Source organism: Mustela putorius, unplaced genomic scaffold (assembly GCF_011764305.1).
Source record: "Mustela putorius furo isolate JIRA1106 unplaced genomic scaffold, ASM1176430v1.1 tig00003923_pilon_pilon_pilon, whole genome shotgun sequence".
Lineage (NCBI taxonomy): Eukaryota > Metazoa > Chordata > Mammalia > Carnivora > Mustelidae > Mustela > Mustela putorius.
In genome coordinates this window covers 11,786,629-11,810,150 of record NW_025422068.1, presented here as the reverse complement: position 1 = coordinate 11,810,150, position 23,522 = coordinate 11,786,629, and the positions used below count along the sequence as shown (strand labels likewise).

General features: G+C 44.6%; 1 protein-coding gene across 4 annotated transcripts in view; it reads left to right on the top strand.

Moving 5' to 3' along the window:
- Positions 1–11,183: 11,183 nt before the first annotated feature.
- Positions 11,184–23,522, top strand: part of BTNL9 (butyrophilin like 9) — a 48,935-nt gene continuing 36,596 nt past the window's right edge. For 2 of the 4 annotated variants that reach the window (XM_013049822.2, XM_004780214.3), the window contains exons 1-4: positions 11,184–11,371; positions 15,519–15,652; positions 17,190–17,540; positions 19,687–19,968. In XM_013049822.2, coding sequence (XP_012905276.1) covers positions 15,541–15,652; positions 17,190–17,540; positions 19,687–19,968 — 745 coding nt within the window. In that variant the 5' untranslated portion in view covers positions 11,184–11,371; positions 15,519–15,540. Of the gene's footprint in view, positions 11,372–15,518; positions 15,653–17,189; positions 17,541–19,686; positions 19,969–23,522 lie in introns of those variants that run through there. The other 2 variants (XM_013049823.2, XM_013049820.2) reach the window with 2 other exon arrangements.

The following is a 23,522-nucleotide window of genomic DNA, read 5'->3' as shown; positions in this document are numbered from 1 at the left end:
TGGGTTTGCTTTCAGGAGCTTTTGTTCCCTGAGCGCTTTCCGTAGAGTTCCAGAGGACGGGAATACAAATAGCGGCCTCCTGGTCTCCAGCCCGGAGGAGCCGAGAGCCCAGGGCCCCACTCCTCAGTGCGCGCTCAGAGAACCGCGCCCAGTTACTCCCGTCTGCCTGACCTCCGGCCGCGCTCCGAGCTCACCGAGCCTGCGACCGGTTCAAGGTAACACGGAGCTGCGAGCTTACTGTCGGCTCTGTCTCTGTAGCCGGCTTTCCCGTTCCAATACCCGCAAGCTCTGCGACACTCAGACACCCCCGATCCTTCTGTGACCCTGCGGGACCTGAGGCCACGCTGACCCCGCGTGGGCTTCGCCCCGGTTTAGCCTCTGGAGCGATGTCCCTCAGCAGAACAGACTTTTAAAAGTCCTGATTTTGTGCTCCGTTGCTCCGCCGCTTGCCGGGAGCCGGCCCCTCCCCCCGGGGTCTATCTTCCCGTCACTTTGGATTCACTTCTCTGCCGGTCCTACCTTTCAGAAAGTGGTTGTTTTTCTGTTTCCAGAATTGCTGTTCTTCTTCTCTTCGATCTGCCGATGGATTTTCAGGTGTTTGCAATCTTTAGATAAGCTATCTAGCTGATCTCCGGCTAGCTGAAGCAGTCTCAGCTTGCTACTTCTCCGCCATCTTGACTCCTTCTCGGTATTATATTTTATATGTCAGTGCCTACTTGTTTATTGAGATGTATCCCAAGTAATCTTGAGAAAGAAGAGCAAAACTACAGATTATCACAAGACATACTACAAAACTATAGTAATCAAAACATTATGGTATTGGCATAAAATAGACATATAGATCAGTAGAATAGAATTGAGATCCCAAAAGTAAACCCATGCTTATATGGCCAGTTAATCTACAACAAAGGAGGCAAGAATATACAATGGTCTCTTCAATAAATGGTGTTGGGAAAACTCAACAGCTACGTACAAGGATGAAACTGGGCCACTTTCTTTTCTTTTTTAAAAACTGGGTCACTTTCTTTCACGAGTCACATAAATAAACTCAAAAATGGGTTAAAGACCTAAATATGAGACCTGAAACCACAAAACTCCTCAAAGAAATCACAAGCAGTAATTCCTTGGATATCACCCTTAGCAATGCTTTTCTAGATATGTGTCTTCAAGCAACAGAAACATAACCCAACACAGACTATTAGGACTTCACCAAGATAAAGCCTTTTGCACAGTGAAGGAAACCATCAGCAAAACAAAAAAATGGGAGAAAATATTTTCAAAGCAGATATCCAATGAGGGGTAATGCCCCAAACATACAAAGAACTTATGCAACTCCAAAAAACAGACAAATAAACTGATTTAAAAATGGGCAGAGGACCGGAATAGACATTTTTTCCAAAGAAGAAGTACAGATGGCCAACAGACACACAAAAAGTTGGTCAACATCACATCATCAGGGAAGTACAAATCATAATCACAATGAAATATTACCTTACACAAGGCAGAAGGGCTAGTGTCAAAAAGATAAGAATGAGTAAGTATTGGTGAGGATGTGGAGAAAAAGGAACCCTCGTGCCTTGGTGGAGATGTAAATTGGTGATGCCACTGTGGAAAAGATATAGAAGTTCCCCCTGAAATTAGAAATAGAACTACATATGATCCAATAATTCCACTACTGGGTATTTACCCAAAGAAAATGAAAACACTAATTCAAAAAGATGCATGTACTCCTATGTTCATCACTGCATTATTAATAACAGCCAAAATATGGAAGCAACCTAAATGTCCATCAGTAGATGAATAAAGAAGAACACACACACACACACACACACACACACAAATATTACCCAGCCATAAAAAAGAATGCAATCTTGCCATTGGCGACAACATGAATATACCTAGAAGTTATTATGCTAAACACAGTGTATAGAATTGTCAAGTCACTATGCTGTACACCTGAAACTAATATAACATTTTATCTTATAAAGTGTAAGATAAAATAAATAATAAAAAAAATAATAATAAAAGATTTAAGAAACTTCATTTAAGTAGACATATAATAAAAAAATTATTGTTGAAATAAAGTTTGTTAGAATGACATTACTTGATTACATGAAAATTTATAATTTTTATAGTCTTACACATCTAACAAATATAATATTTGCTTATTTGATTAGTAAGTTTAAGTAGAATAAGAATGCATGCCTGTATTTTATTTAATGCTAACAATTAGGAAGACATGGCTGTTTTTTAGTAAAATTTACAGTATCAAAATAATTGTGTTTATCCAAGATTTACTCAAATAAAGTGAATTTGAAAAATATTTCCATAATCTCAGAAATTTTAGGATTTTTTAATTTATATAAGCACTTACTTTTTATCTAAATTAATTTGGTAACACCATCTGGAGGGAAAATATCACATACATGTAATATACATATAGACAGACACAAGCAGAGATTTTATGGTTTTCATGCCAAAATTTTAACCACGAGTCAGGCATAAACACAGAATACAAAACTCACTAGAATGTATAAGCCTTGGTCCTTGCCACTGCCCTTCTTTACATTTTCATCAGAATTGTGTTTCTGCTAGATGGAAGAAGTTATGGTTACAGGCTCAATATGGGGGTTAAACTCTTCACTTTTGTGGGAGGCAACTTTTATGATTGCCTTTGCCCCAGTATGTAATCTTACGGAAGCTGTGGACTAAATCTGGGCTGAGGGACTGAGGAGACATTGAATAGTTGGGTGTCTCCAAAGCCCATATGAGTGAGCAAAACAACTAGTCTATCTCCAGTTAGTTTTTTTTTTTGCTTTCAACCTCAAGTGGTTGCTTTAGGGTTCCCTGGGTCCTTGAGACCCCTGATGGGGGAGCGTGGATTTTGAGTGACTACAAGGAGTTGAGGGTCTAGAATGGACAGGGAAGGGTCTGACAGGGGTGAGCAGAAGAATTCAGGAGGTAGGGGTATGAAAGCTGACATATCAAAAGGTCTAAGGGGGCTGAGGGGAGGATTGGAGGAGGTAAAAGGACGGAGGCATGAAGGGGATGGGAGAGGATACATCTTAGAGGAGACGGTTTGGAAGATATTAAGTTTCCCAAAGAAGCCCTTGAAATGACAAATTACTTGCAGTAACATTACGTTTCCAAGAGGAAAGAAAATAAACAGAACGAACGCCATAGCAAAGAAGCATATAGTTAGTGAGGGTTTGGGAAGGAGGGATTTCAATGGACCAAAAAGCTGCCATGGTCGCAATGGTATCTATCAAACAAAGAAGCTTGCCTTTAACACAGGCTTTCTGTCTTAAGAACAAGGACATCTAGGACTTTATCCCAGCCTCTGTTTACCTGGGATTCCAATTTAGCTTCTAGAATATACTCAGAATCTTAAGAGTCCAAAAATCTGCCCTTCCTGGCTTCTACAGACCTTTTTTTCCCCCCTGTTTTTCCTAGCACTGAATCAGGGGTCAGCCTCACCAATAAATTTCCAATCAGTAAATCAGGAGTGAATACAAACCTTCAAAGTTATGCAGCTGGGGCCACTAGCTAAGTCAGTCACATATAAAATCTGACTTCACATACCAGATCTGGTTGGAACTAAGAAGCTCCTTTGTATTTTTCCTGGTATTTAGAAAGACTTATTATAATGAAAGTAATGCCTGCTCCTGTTTGAAGAGTGAAATGGGACACAATCATTGTAATAAAAAGCAACTGTCCCTTAAACTCTTTCTCCTACCCCTACTAATCTTTTTGCCCAGAGAGAGAACTCTGTGGCTTTTTAAAAAAATTTATTTTCAGCATAACAGTATTCATTGTTTTTGCACCACACCCAGTGCTCCATGCAATCTGTGCCCTCGATAATACCCATCACCTGGTTCCCCCAACCACCCCCCCGCCCCCGCCCCGCTACTTCAAACCCCTCAGGTTGTTTTTCAGAGTCCATAGTCTCTCATGGTTCACTGGTTCACCTCCCCTTCCAATTTCCCCCAACTCCCTTTTCCTATCTAACTCCCCTTCTCCTCCATGCTATTTGTTATGCTCCACAAATAAGTGAAACCATATGATAATTGACTCTCTCTGCTTGACTTATTTCACTGATTTTGATTTTTTTGTCCTTGTGTCAGTTAAATGAGAAAAAAAGGAAGAGCCGAGGTCTCAGAGTTACAATTTGGGAAGTCTAGACTTGGGAGCAAATTTTGTTCCTCTAGCAAGCAGAAGTCAAGGGTTTTCAAAAGACAAAATGAAATGTTTGTATATGGACTCTGAGAAACAAACTGAGGGTTTTGGAGGGGAGGGCCAGGGGAGTGTTTTGGGTGAGCCTGGGTGGGTATTAAGGGGGGTACCGATTGCATGGAACACTGGGTGTAGTGCATAAACAGTGAATTCTGGAACACTGAAAAGAAATTAAAAACATAAATAAAAATTTTTTAAAAAGAGAGAAATGTTTGTATGGGTTGTTTCCAAAGACTTTTGGTTGAGGTTGGCAGTGGAAAACTAAGGTTGGCTGCATATAGTTGACTGTTAAGGCTAAGGTTATCACTAAACAAAGTCTCTTACTGTAGCAAGTTGCAGGTGTTTGGGTAGAGTCCTAGGAATATTTGCAGTTTAGAGCAGTTCAAATTGTTTGGTTTCATCTTGCCAGAATGTGCATAAAGCCCGACTCCTTGGTGCCCTCTAGTGGCCTCTTGGCTCTCTGTAAAAACTCCTTGACCTAAGTGACTATCTCACTTATCTCTCACATGTCTAAACTACTGTGTTTTTGCATCGCGACTTGCTGGCTCTGAGGGATCAGAATCATCTCTTTCATCCCACCCTGTACCTTCCCACTCGACTCTGTCACGATCCTCTTTCCTCCCATGGTCACACCCACATTTTTAAACAATCATCTTCCGATTAAGAAAGTAAAAGAAAATCTTCAAAGAAGAAGAGAGTCAGAGAAATGACATTTCCAAAAGAAATGTATTGAAATAAAATACTGGAGGATTTTTCAAGCAAAATAAACCCAAGGAAAGATGGACGAGACATGTGACACAAGAAACAGAGATGAGCAACAAAATTTCCCCAATGGTGATTGTGCCTGTAACCTGCTGCTAATGCACCTGTGATTTTTAATGTAACTCCTAGAAAATAGTTCCTAAAATGGAAGGAAAGTTGTATGTAAGTGTTGGGCCCCCCCAAAATGGGTACCCCAATAATGGGTCCGTGATTAAAGGAGCGAGACTGATACAAAGAAAAAGTCAAGCAAAGCTTGATTTCACACCAAGCATCAAGAATCAAACCGACCGTCAAACGGACCGGTCGGGGCAGGGGCTTACAGAGAGGATGACCCCTCCCTGCTGTCCAGACTAACTTTTATAGAGCAAAGGCCATGTGGTTGGGCCTGGCCACACACAGGTGGCCAATGAAATTGTAACACTCAGAGAAAGCTGCACAGTCATGCTAGGTGACCAGTTGAATTACAATTTACCCTAGTAGACATTTGAACCAGCCTCTCACCTTGTTCAGAATTGGCACCCAAAGGTACCCAAAGGGTGGGGCCCATACTCCTTGGTAGCTAGGAGACAGTTTGCGCCCCCACTGACTGAATACCTCCACCTGGCCTGACCCACCCTTGTACTTGGGCTTTGTTACCTTGGACTGGTTTCCGGGACTTGTTTTTAAGTAAGTTCCCCTGGGGGGGAGAGGCAGAGTCAATATAAGTTTTACAACAAAATGGCAGTTCAACCGGGGTGGGGCTGCTCTGGCTGAATAGGCCCTTACAGTAAGAGCATCTGAAACAAAACTTTCAGGTGGCTTCAATCAAGTCTTGGAGGAAGAGCAGAAATAAAGGCAAGCTCAATATTTTGTCTCATTCAGAAGTTGACCAGCACTTCTAGATATTGAGAAAAATATATATATAGGGGCACCTGGGTGGCTCAGTGGGTTTGAGCCTCTACCTTCAGCTCGGGTCGTGATCTCAGGGTCCTGGGATGGAGCCCAGGGTCGGGCTCTCTGCTCGGAGCGGGGCCTGCTTCCCCTCTCTCTCTCTGCCTGCCTCTCTGCCTACCTGTGATCTCTCTCTGTCAAATAAATAAATAAAATATTTAATATATATATCTATATCTCTCTAACTATATATATAGATAGAGATGTATAAATTGTTAAGGGGACTTACAGGTTAAAAAAAAAATAGGTTATAGAGCTTTCAAACCACTAGAAGAGGCAGGAAGAAAGAACTCCATGACCCACTTAGGAATGAAAATAAGAAGGAAGCATGTTTCATAGGAACATAAAATGAAGGGAGAATAAGTCCAAGAAAATCAGTAACCACAATAAATGTGATTTAAGTTCTCTAATTAAAAGATGGAGACTTTGGGACACCTGGGTGGCTCAGTTGGTTAACCTGCTGCCTTTAGCTCAGGTCATGATCCCAGGGTCTTGGGATTGAGCCCCACATCTGGCTCCTTGCTCAGCAGGGAGCCTGCTTCTCTCTCTGCCTCTGCCTGCCACTTTGCCTGTTGTGCGCTCTCTCTGACAAACAAATAAATAAACTCATAAAAAAAAGATGGAGACTTTATCTTGTGGCAGAAAAAATCTTATGTTTCTTAAAATATAATAATGATGAAAACAGCATATGCTTATTAACTATATGCTTGACACTGTTCTACATACACTGTATGTAGTAACTTTAGAGGAATATCTAAAACAAGATCACAGAGAAAGTGTGTAAACAAAGGGGGGACAATCAAAAGTATTCTTCTGAATAATTCATGCATTAAACAGGAAATCAGGGGCACCTGGGTGGCTCAGTCAGTTAAACTGACTCTTACAGTTTCAGCTCAGGGCATGATCTCAGGGTTCTGGGATCGAGCCCTGCTTCAGGCTCCCCACTCAGCAGTGAGTCTGCTTGTCCCCCCCCTCCACTCTCTCTCTTTCAAATCAATAAAATCTTTGTTCTTATTGTGTTATATTAGTCACCATACAATACATCATTAGTTTTTGATGTAGTGTTCTGCGATTCATTACGCATAACATCCAGTGCTCCATGCAGTCGTTTCCCTCCTTAATACCCATCACCGGAGTAACCTATCCTCCCACCCCCTAAACCCTCAATTTGTTTCTTGGAGTCCACTGTCTCTCATGGTTCCTCTCCCACCCCAATTTCTCCCCCTTCATTCTTCTGTTCCTTCTCCTAATGTACTTCATGCTGTTCCCTATTATGTACCACACATAAGTGAAACCATATGATAATTGACTTTCTCTGCTTGACTTATTTCACTCAGCATAATCTCTTCCAGTCCCCTCCATGTCAATGCAAAAGTTGGGTACTCATCATTTCTGATGGCTGATAAAGTTTTGAAAGAAAAGAGGAAAACAAAACTAAAATTACAGACTACTCAATAATAAACAAAAATGAATAAATTATCTGTAGGATGTGGGTCGGGTGATACACAGAGAATAGTGACTATTCTCACATGTACTTATTAGAAAGCAAGAGTTCCAGAATAAATAAGGTCACAGGCAGATCAATCAAAATGCCAGGCAGGACAAGGATAATAAAATGACCTTCCCTAAAAGTAAAAAAAGAAAAAAAAATCCAAAAGATAAAAACAGCTATCAAAGAAATAAGCTCAATGAAAACGATAGCTTTTTCTTTCAAAATGTCAATAAAATAAGTTTTTTAGCAACACTTCCAAAGGAAGAAAGAGGGGAGGAAAAAAGGAGGAACACATTAATATCAGAAACACCAGGTATAGAGGTTTAAACACCACAAGATTATCCCACAGAGTTTGAACCAATAGATATGAAAACAGAGATGAAAGGAATAATTTTCCAGGAAAATGTAAATGACCCAAATTGATTTGTTCATTCTGGTCTATTCAGGTACTGAACAGACACTATCAGTACACATTTGTACAATAGTTATGCATCTGTTGTCCCCAAAACCCTTGTCCAGATGGTTCTGAGTTAATTCTAGCAAAACAACAGTCCTGTGGCCCATAAGAAAAGTTCTTAGCAGAGATGATGGAAAGTTTTCTTACTTGTTCTAAGTTAGTTGCACTTTCTTTCCTTTTTTTTTTTTTAAAGATTTTATTTTTTTAAGTACTCTCCACACTCAACATGGGGCTCAAACTCACCACCCTGAGGTCAAGAGTCACTCCCTCACTCCACCAGCTGAGACCAGTAGGAATCCCAGCCACAGAACCTTTATTCCAAACCAAATGAGAATAACACTGGGGGTGGGGCTAGTGAGAGAGAAAAATGAAGGGAAATTACATCCTACCGCACTAATGACTATAGAAGAAACACTGATGTTAAATATGAGTGTACAGAGAAGAATATTGTAAAAATAATGCACCATGACTAAGTGGAATTTATTCTAGGAGTATGAGAATGGCTCAGTGTTAATGTCAATGACACAGTGGAGCCCACTCAGAGCTGGGGTAGGAAGCACAGGTTTGGGGCCCATTGGTGGGAAGCACCATCTTTAAGAACAGCCTAACCTTTTTTTTTTGCCCCCCTTTATTACAACCTCTTTCTATAATTCAGTCTCTGTCCAAATGTAAGTTTGAGCTGGTTCTGTGAAAAAGCATCATCCAGGCATACTATCCAGAGTTCATCCACTTCCTTCCTCCAAATGGAAAGGACTCGTGTGGAAACTGTTCTCACAGGGCCTGCATTCGGCTGGTGGCTTCTTTACAACCAGTCCTCATTCTATGCTGCTCTGCGTGTTATGAGAGGGTGCTGGCTAACTCTACTGCAGAGGAAGTCTTCTGAGGTGGGAGTGCCCAATGCTGATGCTCTCCAAATGACCCCAGAGATGCCCATTGCCCTGGGAGACTGCTGGTTGGGCAGTTATGGGCAGTCCTTGCTGCTCCATACATACTGCCCCCTGCTGCCCTGCCAGGCCCAGCTAAAGAGAGAGCAACTTACTTCTCCCACTCTCTCAATGTGTGTGTGTGCTTTACTGTTCGTGTGACAAAATTACAACAGTGGGTGCGTGCTGGCTGACAGGCACAGGACTTTCAGTCTGAGCTTTTTGGAGAACAACAAAGGAAGTTATGTAATGAGGAAGCTTCGAGATGGCGGGGGCAGGCTTTGGACTGAGTGGGGTGAGGGGAGGGGGTAATGAGATATTAGCAAACCCGTTATTTCTTTTTTGGAACTCCAGAAGGGATTTTTTTTTTTTAAGTTCAGTTAGCCAACATATGGACATCATCAGTTTTTGTTGTAGTGTTCAACGATTCATTAGTTGTGTATAACAGTAAGTGCTTATTACAATACGTGCCCTCCTTAATACCCATCACCTGGCTACCCCATCCCCTTCCCCCTCCCCTCTGAAACTCTCAGTTTGTTTCCTGGCAACCAGAGTCTCTCATGGTGTGTCCCCTTCTCTATTACTTCCCATTCAGTTTTCCTTCCCTTCCCCTGTGGTCCTCTGCTTTATTCCTTATGTTTTAGCATATGATACCATATGTGACACCATATGATAATTGTTTTTCCTCCCTTGACTGATTTCACTTAGCATAGGCAGAAGACATGAGCAGATATGTCTCCAAAGAAGACATACAAATGGCTAACAGACACATGAAAAAAATGTTCAAACCCATTCTTTCTGCCCCTGAGGAGCACAGAGCAAAATCCCTCTCTGTCCATAAACTGTCTCCTCTTTTGTATGTCAGTCCGTGCAACTGTCTAGTCTTTTTGTAAGGAGTCATTTGCTGATGTCTGAGAATATGCCAAGAGCCAGGGAGACTTGATCCCTAAATTCCAAGGGCCAGAATTGTAGATGAAAATACAGTCACATAACGACGTTTGCCATGTGTGCTCTTATAAGACATTAACACATGTTCAAGCTCAAGGCGCAACTTGAGTAAGAAGGAAGAGGTTCATCCAGCAAGAAAGGTGGACTTCACCCAAGAAGACGCTGGAAGAAGGAGTCTTGAGCAGGATCTTGGGGAAAGAGGACAGACCGGCAGAAAGACGAGAAGGGTAGAGTCGTGGCTGCAGGTGCTGACTGGGGAAGAACAAGGAAGGGAATAACGAAAGAGAAGGCTGGGAGGAGAGGTGGAGATGGAGGTGCCACACATTCCCCCACGGACCTTGAAGAGGAGGGAAAACAGGTTTTTCCAAATCTGGGAGAGGAGGTAGCTCCCCAGCCTTCCTGAGCCTGCCTCTGCACTCCCAAATTCATCCTAAACCCCTTTTACTGCTGTTTTTTCTGCTCTTTCCAGAGAAGGATTAACTCACCCACTTGCGAGTTCAGCATGACTTTTTTGCTTTGTCTCCTCTGGTGCCCCACGCTGTGTTTGAGGATGGTCCTTATGCTGCGGAGGGGGTTCTCTCACTCCCCCACTCCTAAGTCCCCTCCAGACAACCCCTTGGTTCAAACCCATTCTTTCGGATTAGGCATGCGTAATCCTCTGATGCAGGCCCTAGCCTGCCTGAACATGGAGGGTCACTTTCTGCTCAGTCTTCTCACTTCCCTTTACTCACTCAAAGCCCTAGCTCACGCACAGGCCCATTCCCCAAAATCGGACAGTCCTGGGAGTCCCTGAGTGTGTCCTGCGTGTGAGTGAGCTACCCTGTGCCCCAGATCTGACCTGTCTTCTAGGAAAGATGTCAGTGTGGGGTTCAGCCAGGTGGCTGCACCATGGCCTCTGGCCATGGGGTGATGTGAGGTAGTGCTTGCTTCCTCTTCGTGGAGCTCTACTCCATTCGAGAAATCCCAGTACAGTGCCCCATCCTATTTCCAGGTTCTATGTGAATCGCTTTTGTGGGCTTTACTTAGGGCAATGCTCTCAGGCTATCTTCTTTACTTCCCTTGCCATGCAGAGATGGGCAGAGCTGGTAAATAGTTGATCACCAGCCCTTTGTAGATAGTCCAGTCCAGTCTCTGCATCCTTCAATGTGATACTGAGGAGAGAGGGGTTAGCTGGGGATGGCCGTCCTGTTCCCCCGGGAGCCCCAAAGACCCCAGGCAGCCAACTGGAACATTTTCTCCCTGCTCTGATTCTCTGCAATTCATAGTCTCTGCAAAGCTTCCAACTACCTTTCCCCTCCTTCTAATACCTCAGGGGGATATTGTCCATGGAAATTCCATTCACGATTTTTCTCACAGAGACAGGATATGACAGAGACTTCCTTGTTTTGTTGTGTCCATCTTGGTTTTTATAGCAAAGGGCAGAGCACGCAGTGTGTGTCTTAAGGTGGAAGGTGGGTGGGTAATTCTGTCACAGAGGAGCTGGCCTCCTGAACTCAGCAGATAGTTCATGTGCAGGGGACCTTAGTATCTGGGACCAAGACACATTACTACAGTCATGCCTTTTGCAGGGAGGTGAGCTCACCAGGAATCATCTGCTATTTCAGACTCCTTGTTATTACTGGCCAGGTACGTGCCTCATTCTCAACACCTATTGAAACCTCCACCTTTCAGAAATGGGGAAGCAGAAAATGATGGCTTTGGAGAGAGGACAAGATGGGTTGGCCTCACCTCACAGGCTGAACTTGGCTGTGGGGTGTGTCGTTCCAAGTGTGGCTAAGGGGAGCTACTCATTCAGGCAGGTTCACACAAGGAGGTAGGACTCTGAGCTACCCCATCACCCCTTCTGCCTCCCTGAGGTCTCTTACTGGGGCGGTTCATCTACCTGGAGACTGGGGCTGGAAATCACCTTGTGGGGCAAATGAAATCAAACCAGAGTAGATTAGTGAGCATTGGCTGACAGCTTGTGGAGGGCAGAACATTGCAATGGATCCTGGAGGCGGAGAGCGTGGGAGAGTTCTCTGCCTCTCAAGGTGTATAGCTTAGGATGCAAGAGTGGAAGGACGACAGACACACTGCTGTTACACAGCCCAAGCTCACAGAAGTGGCAAAAGCAAAAAATAATCTTTAAAGAGAAACTCAGGAGCCGAGGGACTGCAAATTAAGAGAACATCAGGTATTGTTAGGGTTTGGAGATGCAGAAAGAGAAGACTGGGATGAGGTTAGAGTGAGGCCAGGGAGAGAATGCAAGGAAACATGATTCCCTTGGGTGGAGGGTGGAGGCTTTCCTTCATCATCAGTTTGTGCAACCCTTACTCCTCTGTGTGCCTTCAGAGGACATCCCAGAGTCTCCCGGAGAGTAGAAGGAATGTGCCCCACCTGCAAAGACTAGCTCCAGCCTGAGACCCTCTTTCTGGCTCTCTCTCTCTCCTCTCTGGGTCTTCCACCTTCCCCCGGACACATCCAGTGTGTCCAGACTCTTTCCCCAGCAAAACCTCTTCATGAGAAATAGTCTGAAATCCACTTACACTGTGGTGTGAACAGCTGAGATCTGAAAATGTTTCCCTTCACAGACACTTGCGCTCCAGTGAGCATCAAAGCCTTTGAGCTGGAGAGTGAGGTTAGACAGGGTGGACTTCAGGCAGTAGGTGGGCAGGAGGGGGGTCCTTTAGGGCAGAAAGGGGCATTCAGCCCCTCTGAAGTCCTTTCAGGAAATCACCAATCTTCCTTCAAGCTAAAGGCTTTTCAGTGCCTGTGCACTGGGAGCAAAGGGTCCACAAGGCATGTACCTCCTTTCCAAGTAGACGCTGTTGGAAAGGTTTGAGGGAGACTCCGGTTTTGAATTGTTTTATCAGCAGTGGGAGTTTGGGATTTTTATTCACTTGTGCGCTGATTGCTCATACTTGCTTGCTTGGTCTTGTGGCTGAGACCCGGGGACTCAGTCTGCTTCTTCAGTGCATGTGAGATGTTGTCAGGGTGAGCGCTTTGGTCTGTGGTCAGGTGGTCTCTGACTGGAGTCATGCTCTGGTGGGTAGGAAAACAGAGTGCTCCAGCCCTGACCCAGGACAAAGCTGGTGAGGACAAAGCTTGATCCGCACAAGGGCAGAGCTTAGGAGAAACCCCCACTCCACCACCTCCTAACTGAGTTGCCTCCCTGTGCCTCAGTTTCCTGTGGTCTGAGATTCAGACCTCTCGATGATGATGATGATGATGATAATTACTTTGTTATAAGTAAATGCTTGGTAGATAGTAAGTGCTCAGGTCATATTAGTTTTTATTACTGTGGTCATAAGTCCATGTATTCGTGAGTGTGTGTTTATGATCTCCTTCCCCTGCAGCCTCAGTGATGGAATTCACATGGTGTTTCACAACAGAGAGCTGAGGTCGGACTCTATCTCTCTGCCAGAAAAGGGTGTGGGTGCACCTGGGTGGCTCAGTCAGGTCAGCCTCTGCCTTCAGCTCAGGTCATGATCCCAAGCTCCAGGGATGGAGTCCTGAATCGGGTTCTCTGCCTAGCGGAGAACCTGCTTCTCCCTCTCCCTCTGCCTGCTGCTCTGCCTACTTGTGCTCTCTATCACTCTGTCAAATAAATAAATAAATAGATAAGAACTGAGGTCCCAATATGAATTCCAGGGTCTGGAGCACAGGGACTGCTCCCCTCAGGTGGTGGCAGCCTCCTAGCTTAGAGAAAGTGGGGCCCCCCAGCTGTGAGCCTGTCTAATGCTCTGTTACTGTGTGGTAGGAGAACCCGGGTTACTCCTTAACACAGGTCTTGACTAATTCCTCACTATCTGACTGGTCTAAATGGACCCATAAGTGTCCTCTGAGCCCCTCTTGTTTTGGAAGCTCCCAGCTGGCACTGATATACCATCATGGCTTTTGGCTTCATGGGACTCTGTCTTGAGAGTCCAGAAGAGAATACTGAGACACAAGAAAAAAGAGAAGGAACAGGAAGAGGGAGAGAAAATGCAAAGCCAGCGCAACACCCTGTTCTGGGGCTCCTTTGCTTCCAGTGTCTTGTCATCAGTAAAAGGGCAAGGGGCTGGACTTTCTGGCCAGAGCTTGGACCTGGGCCCATAGTCTGTGTTCATGCTGACTATTGTGTGACTAGTAATTCCAATACCTACTGGCCATCAAAGTGGTCAAGTTCCCTCCAGGGATTCCTCTGACCTTCTCTTGCTGAGGGGTTCCCCCCTTTTTTTTGGTATTAATTTTTTAAAATTTCTTTCCAGCGTAACAGTATTCATTGTTTTTGCACCACACCCAGTGCTCCATGCAATCCGTGCTCTCTCTAATACCCACCACCTGGTTTCCCCAACCTCCCACCACCCCCCCTTCAAAACCTGAGGGGTCCCTTTTGAAGCATTAAGGAGCTGTTCCAGCTTGCTCCTCTGCCTGCCCACCTGTGTGTGAGCTCCATGAGGGGAGGGTCCCAGCCCCCTGGCCCACTGGCTTCACTGGCCATTGCCCCCTCCCTGTTGTATTCCCACTGGCTGGGTCCTTCCAGCTGAGAGACTTCCCCCCACCACACACACACACACACACCATTAACTCACCTGCATACTTCCTCTGACCACTCTTCTGCTACATGACCCAGCAGCTTCTAAAGGCTTTCTTCTACACCCTGGTGATGTGATTACCATGTGGGTAGGGCTTTGCAGCCATAGGACATCAAGAACATGTTTTCAGGAGAAGGAGAATGAAGCAAAGGGGTGAGGTGGCAGAAGAGGGGAAATGAGGAGATCAGGGGAGCTGAAGGAATCTGTCTTCCCCTCATGGGTGCTAAGCTGAAGTGAAAGGAGACTGTGCAGTCTAAAAGATGGAGAGCAAGATGTTTGGAAGGTGGTGGCAAAGGCTGGTGGTTCTGGCTTCTATTTACTAAAGAGCACCTAGTCCTCCCAGGGAAGGCTTAATGACCCCTTGAGTTGGCATTGGTTTCTTCCATCGTTCAGGCAAAGAAATCAAGGTTCCATCAGTTATAGAATCTGCCTAAAGTCCCACCACTAAACAGAGGAGACATGTGGAGAAGCTTGAATGTATCCCAAGATGTATGGGTTGCCCAGGCTCAGTGGCTATCAGACAGTGAGATGTCATCCCAGGTCCCAAGGGGATTTCAGGACTGAAAGGCGACAGCCCTCACCTGTGCCAGGTCTGGGTCAAGTGGGTCATGAATGGGTGATGTCCCTAGATGAGACAAGTCTGTTAATGTGGCCTGGGAGACACAGTCTTGCAGGGGTAGGGTCAGCCACAGGTGAACTCTTGAAGCCTCCACCTGAGGTTTTGGGCCCAGAGGAAGGTGTCTCAGCTGTGGTGGGAGCTGGCAGGCTGCATCCCACTTCTGAAAGATCAGAACTCGGTGTTTGTTGCCCTGTTTGTGGACCTCATGTTCCAGGCCAAAGGGAAGTGGGGCAGGGAGAACAAAAATTCCTCTGAGACCTTATAGGTTTCCCTTTGCTTGGGGAAAGGCACTTAATCCTTTCCTTTCCTTTGTGAGGAGCCCCCACACAATGTGTGGCTCTATTCCTGACTCTAAACAATGCAAAGCCAAGAAACTGCTTCCTCTGGGACCCTTTGGCCTTATCCCCTCGCAGCTCCATGAGTTTGTGCCAAAGTCAGCAGCTCTCACATCCAACCATGGTTTAAAAGAAGGCTCTGAGATTGGTAGGAACTATTATTTAAAAAGAAAAAAAATATCGAAGCTGCAACAGACATCAGGCCTGCTGGGCTGTGTTCCAGCTCTCCTGCTCCATTTCTGCATCTCATTGTTCCTCTCCAGGGGCCCCTGTCGCTGAGAAGAAATGGTGGATCTCCCAGTCTTCCCAGACTCCTGCCAGAGAGGGCCTCTCCCCAGCAGTGTCTTCTTCCTCACCCATCTCTTTCTTCTCCTCCAGCCTGGAAAGCTGAACTCAGGTAGTTGTCAAATCGGTGGTCCAGCCAGCCGGGCCATGAGCACCTTAGCTTCTCACCTCCCTCCCGCCAGGGGCTCCCAGGGCTGAGATCCACAGCCCCCTCGGCTGTATCAGGCCCTCCCCCACATATAAGCTGTAGCTTCTGAAGGACAGGGAGGACCTCAGGCTCAACATCTCTCACAAAGGAAGCAGCCAACAAAGAGTATAAACTAATTAAGCAAATGCAATTCTCTGATTCCCCGAGCTGGTCACCGAAATGACCAGGCACATCCCAGGCCTCAAGAAGGTCAAGGGTAGGAGATAAAACATAAAAGCTGTTCAGCGATATGGCTGTCAGAGAAACATATCCAAAGATCTGTAAGCACAGCTAAAAGAGAAATTTGTTTTTTTCCAGAAAGCCAACAAGAACACTAGAGAGGAGGTACTGCTTGAGTAGACTCATGAAGGATACATAATTTCCAGGAAGATGACAGATGGAGGGTAAACTGAGGCAGTCCATGCTCCCAGGAAAAGGGGCAGGCATCAAGTGTGGGGGAAGAGACAGCTTGAGAGAACCTGGAAAAGGAAGCTGGTAGAGAGGGTGTTGGGGCTGTACCCAGTGGGCAACAAGGTGTTTCAAATGGAGTGAGTAACAACAAACATCACTGCTATGGTCTATGAGCAAAGTGAAGAATGGGAGGGATATATGAAGGGGAAGCTCTGGGAATGGGTTTTAGCAGAGTTTCAAAGGAAGAAAAGGAGGTACAAGAAAAGGTGAAGCCAGAAAGAATACTGAAGGCATCCTGAGTGGCAGGAAATAGCACATGCAAAGGGACTGTGCCAGAAATAGCCACTCTCAGGGGAATTGCAGAAAACGGGGAGTAGAGGAGCCACAAGGAGGCACCATTTAAGAGGATGATCAAATTTTTAAAATTCTGATAAATAAAGATCTTGAAGACCAGATTTGGCCTTTAGATAGAAAAACACATGATGCAAGGAACCCCCATAGATTACGTTAATACTCTTTGTTATTACAGGAACTATACACGTGCATTATAAAAAAAATTAGAAAATCAGATAAGGAAAAAACAGGAACATATCTATTCCCATCCTACAGAAATTACCACCAAGAACGATTCAGTATATGTCTTTTTGGACCTTTTATCTGCCCATGTTTTTATGCAAACATGTCATTTTTTAATCAAATAAGAGAATAGTGTACATACTGTTTTGAAACTTGCTTTTTTTGGTCCAAGATTCCTTTTCATTTAATGTCCTGGCCATATTTATGTAACTGTCCCCAAGAAAACATTTGCAGCTGGTTGGTTCAAACCAATTACTAGTCCAGCACCGCACCTGGTTGTAATATCCTTTGTGTATATTTTCACCTGGCATACTCATGACAATCACATGTTTAGAAAGCCAAAGCCAATTGTCTTGCAAAGTGTCTTTTGTCATTTGAATGGTTTTCTGTAGATTGCTGAGCTGCAAAGGAATGTGTTATAAACTCACCTTGGGTGAAAGCTGATTCCAGCTGTCATTCTGGCTTCTTGTCCTAGAGGAGGAGGTCAGGGTGGTAGGCCCCGGGGAGCCCATCCTGGCACTCGTCGGGGAAGACGTGGAGTTCTCGTGCCACCTGTCACCATACCTGGATGCCGAGGATATGGAGATCCGCTGGTTCCGGAGTCAGATCTCTGACGTGGTGCACCTGTACCAGGGGCGACAAGAGCTCTACAGCCAGCAAATGGCACAGTTCCAGAACAGGACAAAACTCATCAAGGATTATATCATAGATGGAAGTGTGAACTTGTGGCTCCATGGTGTCATTCCTGCTGATGAGGGCCTGTACGGGTGCCGTTTCCTCTCCAGCAGCTTCTCCAAGGAAGCCATCTGGGAACTGGAGGTAGCAGGTATGTAACTTGGCCAAAGAGACAGAGCTGCTTTGCTCAAGAGTAGACAGAGAAACACACAAAAGGGGAAAACGTATCTATTTTTTAATTTTATTTATTTTTTTAAAAGATTATTTATTTATTTATTTGACAGTCAGGGATCACAAGTAGACAGAGAGGCAGGCAGAGAGAGAAGGGGAAGCAGGCTCCATGCGGTGCTCAATCCCACGACCCTGGGATCATGACCTGAGCCAAAGGTGGAGGCTTTAACCCACTGAGCCACCCAGGTGGCCCCATATCTATTTTTTTTTATTGTGACTTTATTTATTATTATTATTATTTTATATCTTTTCAGCGTAACAGTATTCATTGTTTTTGCACCACACCCAGTGTTCCATGCAATCTGTGCCCTCCTTAATACCTACCACCTGGCTCCCCCAACCTCCCACCCCTGCCCCTTCAAAACCCTCAGGTTGTTTTTCAGAGTCCATAGTCTCTCATGGTTCACCTCCCTTTCCAATTTCCCCCAACTCCCTTCTCCTCTCTAACTCCCCATGTCCTCCTTGTTATTTGTTATGCTCCACAAATAAGTGAAACCATATGATAATTGACTCTCTCTGCTTGACTTATTTCACTCAGCATAATCTCTGTCAGTCCCGTCCATGTTGCTACAAAAGTTGGGTATTCAGGGTGCCTGGGTGGCTCAGTGGGTTGGGCCTCTGCTTTCAGCTCAGGTCATGATCTCAGGATCCTGGGATCAAGTCCCGCATCGGGCTCTCTGCTCAGCTCTCTCTCTCTCTCTCTCTCTGCCTGCCTCTCCGTCTACTTGTGCTCTCTCTGTGTCAAATAAGTAAATAAAATCTAAAAAAAAAAAAAAGTTGGGTATTCATCCTTTCTGATGGAGGCATAATACTCTATAGTGTACCCCATATCTATTTTTTAAAAAAACTATTAAAAAGGAAGATTCATTACAAATTGAACAAAATAAATATTCACAAAAGATACACAAATGGCCCTTAAACATAAAAACGATGATCACCCTTACCCATTATGAAAGAAAGGCAAATTAAAGCTACATTGAGATGCAATTTTTACCTGTGAGATTGGCAAAAACTCAACAGTTTGACCATACACCCTTGGTGGAGCTGTGGGGAAGCAGGCCTCTGCTTTGTACCCTGGTGATGGAAAGCGAAGCAAAGCTCCAATGCATAGGAATTTGGCAATAGCTAACAGGACTACCTATACATCCACCATTTGAACTGCAGCCCACCTCTAGGAGCTTACCCTGAAGATAAGCCTCCCACAGCTCCACACAGGAAAAGGGCTTACATATTAGTTTAATCTGTGTAGCGTCCTTTGTAATGGTCATAACAGGGAGATATCTAACTATCTAAGCAAAGGTGTTGAGTATGGTCCATCACCCAATGGAGTGATCCACACTACACACCCCCCAAAAATGAGGAGGAGGTTCTAGGAAGCAAGGTGCAGAAGAGGTTCTATAGCCTGTAAACTTTGGTATAAGAAAAAACAAACACTGCATGAAAGGAACACAGGAAGGCTGCACTAGGAACTCATGGAACTGGCTGCCTCAAGGAGAAGAGAGAGCAATGGATGGAGAGGATAGAGGAAGGTCTGGGGCTTTCCTGATGTACATTTTATTACAGTATTGCTCTTTAAAAATATCAATGTTTTGCATATTCAAAATATGAAGTTAGCTCCACAGGATGGGGAGACAAAAGAGTGTGTGGAACATAGGTACCTGAACTCTGGTGGGATTCAAGAGAGACAGAGGACAATCTATGGAAATGTAGGGTGGCATTTTTCTTTACTTCAGGGGACAGTCTCTTGTGTAATATGATGAAATGCCAGGACCCCTGCTTAGCCAAATGCCCCCCACAATATCTCCAAATGTCCCTCATGGGTACTACTGTTTCCATGTCCCACCTACCCATGTCCCACCCCATGGGGCATTTACCCCATGTTCCACCACAAATTTAGACTGTCATTCATAGCCCACAGCTGGGGGCTATGAGCCTACATGTGTGTTGAGAGCAGTCACAGTTTGTGAGGCCTTATGATGACTGTAGATGTTGCATTAGTAGCATGAACTTCATGTACACCTTCTAGGAAGGAGGCTGATCTTTCCCACTTTTCCTGCCTCTCCCAGGGCTGGGCTCAGACCCTCGCATCTCCCTTGAGGGCTTCAATAAGGGAGGTGTTCAGCTGAGGTGCAGCTCCAGTGGCTGGTACCCCAAACCCCAGGCTCAGTGGAAAGATCATAAAGGACAGTGCTTATCTCCCGAGACGGAAACAATTGTCCAGGATGCTCAGGGCCTGTTCAATCTGGAAATATCTGTGCTTGTCCAAGGAGATGTCCATAGCAATGTGTCTTGCTCCATCCAGAACTCTCTCCTGCTCCAGAAGAAAGAGTTCACCATCCAGATAGCAGGTGAGTAGATGCTGACTAACCCTCATCTTCCTATCCACCATATCCTCCATACGCATTGTTCCAAAGGTCATCTAAAAGGGCACAATGGTACTGGAGCCTGGTTGTCTCTGGGGTGGACTGAACTTGACACCTGAGAAGTCAGCCCTTTGGATATGAGGAACCTACTGGGAGTACAACAGCTTACCACTCTCCCAAACAGTATGCTGGGAGGCCCCACAGAATCAACATTATGCACCAAAGTCTCTGCCCTAAAACCCAGAAACTACTTGTTAGAGGTCATCACGAGAGCCCATGTGTTCCTAATTTCACCCCCCAAATGATATTTGTAAGCAATGTGCCGCAAACTCTTGCCCTCAGGTTCACATTTCTGTGGGGGAAACATAAACAAGAGAGTGAATTATATCGTAAGATTAGAAGATATTAGGTGCTGTAACAGAAAAATGAAGCTGGGAAGGGTGCTAAGGTGTGGTGAGGTGTGCATGTGGATTTAAAAGTGGTATGTAAGGGAAGAAGATAGTTAGGCAATGAGTTGAAGGGTGAGGCCATTATCTAGGACCCAAGTCTTATTATGAGGCACATACTGAAGGGTTTAATGTTCATGACTAGTTGTTTTAAGTCTTGAGGATAAACCTAACTTCTGGTCATTCTTCGCATTGGTACAAATAAATAGTTATGTTACAGTTGGCCCTTGAACAATTTTGGGGGGTTAAGGGTGCTCACCACCCTCTGCCCTGAGCATTTGAAAATCCCCCTATTAACTTCTGACAGCCATAAACTCAACTACTAATAATGTACTGTTGACCGTTAGCATAAAAAGAAAAGCTTAACACAGATTTTCTATATGTATTATATGCTGTATTCTTACAATCTGGTAAGCTAGAGAAAAGAAGATGCTATTTTTAAAAGCCATAAGGGAGAGAGGATCTTGGGAAAATGGTCAAGTGGGAGGACCCTGAGCTCCTCCTATCCCATATCTACAACTAGATGCCATCCACATCCAAGTCAAACCAGAAACTCCACAGCTCAATATAGAGAAGAAGCTGCAGCTGAGAGGTTGGGAAGGTCAGAAAGGCAGAGGGAGGCTGCATGCACAGAGAAGGCAGAAAAATGGGCCCTTGTACCAGGGAATTTACCCAGGGAAGACTCTTTCCCCTAACGTTTGTCTTTAAGTTTGTAAGTTTATAAAAACAGTGGGATTTGGAGCCTGGAGCTTTAAAAGTCATCTGACCATGCACTGGCTTGCAGTGTGAGTGACAGCTGGGTCACTGCCTTCAGGGAGACAGCAGACTGCACAGAGAGGCAATGTAAAAAAGGCAGTTTGCACAAAGCTGAGGTAAATGGGAGTCAGATCTGTTCATCCTGATTTCAGAGAGTGTTGGGGGACTTCTCTAAAAATAAGGGAGGTGGCAGGTGCCATCTTCTTCCCCCCACCCCTGCGGGAGGTGGGGCTGCATACACAGTTATTGTCTTGACCCAGAGTTCAGGGCAAATTTTGTTAAAGATGCCCATGTGCCTTGTCCAGCCAACAGGTGCATAGCTGCCACAACAAACCCTGCCCAGCTGTGGTGCAGTGCCCACACGTGCACCACCAGCCACCCTCACGTGTCAGGCTCAGCCGCATCCAGCCATCACCAAGCACTATGGCCAGCCTTGTACTCAGACCAGCCTGGCAAGAGCTCCCAGCCACCATAGTGCTTTAGGATTCTGGACTCAGGGCCCAATGCAAATACTGCTAACATCACCACTACACTCCCAAGTTCCCCAGTGGGCACACCCCCTCAGAGCAGGCATGCCTGGGTCTCACTGACATCACTGAGAGCAAACACACCCACAGCAGGAGGAGAGTGAGGGTAGACAACTATACTGAAAAGATAAAGGGCCAGACCCAACAGCAAGGTATAAGTAGAACACATAAGATGGTTTGCTAAAGTGCTAGTTTCTTGTAAACAGGGAACATTATCCTGCAGGGCACTCCAGGACCTACTCTTCATAAAATCACTGCTTTCAAAAGCAGAAGACGTTCTTAATGTACAGAAACAGACACAGAGAGGCAGACAAAATGAAGAGACAGAGAAATTGATCACAAATGGGAGAATGAGATAAAGCCAGGGTAGAGGGCTAAATGAAACATATGTAAGTAACATGTATGACAGAGAATTTAAAGCAATGATCATGCCAGGTGGTGGGTATTAGAGAGGGCACGGATTGCATGGAGCACTGGGTGTGGTGCAAAAATAATGAATACTGTTATGCTGAAAAGAAATTAAAAAAAAAAAGCAATGATCATAGGGCTGCTGAGGGAGGGAGGGGATAGGGTGGCTTGGTGATGGATACTGGGGAGGGTATGTGCTATGGTGAGTGCTGTGAATTGTGTAAGACTGATGATTCACAGACCTGTACCCCTGAGGCAAATAATACATTATATGTTAATTTTAAAAATCCAATATACCTTTAAGGAAACTAGGGGAAAAAAATAAAGGAATAATCATAAGCATACTCACCAGATTTGAGAAAAGACTGGAAGACATGACTGAGACACTTAACACAGAGATAAGGAAAACCATGAATGTAAATGGACCAAACGTTCCAATCAAAAGACAAAGGGTGGCAGAATGGATAAAAGACAAGACCCATCTAGATGCTGCCTACAAGAGATCCATTTTAGACCCAAAGACACCTGTAGATTGAACGTGAGGGGATGGAGAAACATCTCTCATGCACGGGGATGTCGAAAGAAAGCTGGAGCGATGATTTATCTTGGAAAAGACAGACTTTAAAACAAAGACTGTAAAAAGGGACAAATGACACTATTTAATAATAAAGGGGTCTATACAAATAAAAGATCAACAATTGTAAATACTTATGTACCCAAAATAGGAGCACACAAATAGATGACTGATTAATAATAAACATAAAAGAATGCATTGATAGTAATACAATAAGAGTAGGGGACAGTAACCTCCTCCCCCTGCTTACATCAAGGGACAGATCATCTAAACAGAAAATCAACAAGGAAACAATGGCTTGGAAAGACGAACGGGACCAGATGGACTTAACAGATGAATTCAGAACATTCCATCCTAAAATAGCAGAACACATATTCTTTTTAAGTACACACAGAACATTCTCCAGAATAGATCACATATTAGCAGACCAAAAAACCTCAACAAATTCAAGAAGATTGAAATCACACCACGTAACTTTTCTGACCACAATGCTGTGAAAGTTGAAGTCAAGGAGACAAAATCTGGAGAGAACACAAAAAAACACACGGAGGTCAAGTAACGTGCTACTAAACAAACGAATGAGTCAGCCAGGAAATCAAAGAAGAACTTAACAAGTACACGAAAACAAATGAAAATGGAACCACAATAGTCTAATAAAACGTTTGGTGGATCCACAAAAGTGGCTCTGAGAGGGACGTCTACAGCAATACAGACCTACTCGGGGAAGCAAGGAAAAGCTCAAAGGTAATGATTTCACCCTGCATCTAAAGGAGCTAGAGAAAGAACAAACAAAATCGAAAGCCAGTGGAAGGAAGGAAATAATTAAGA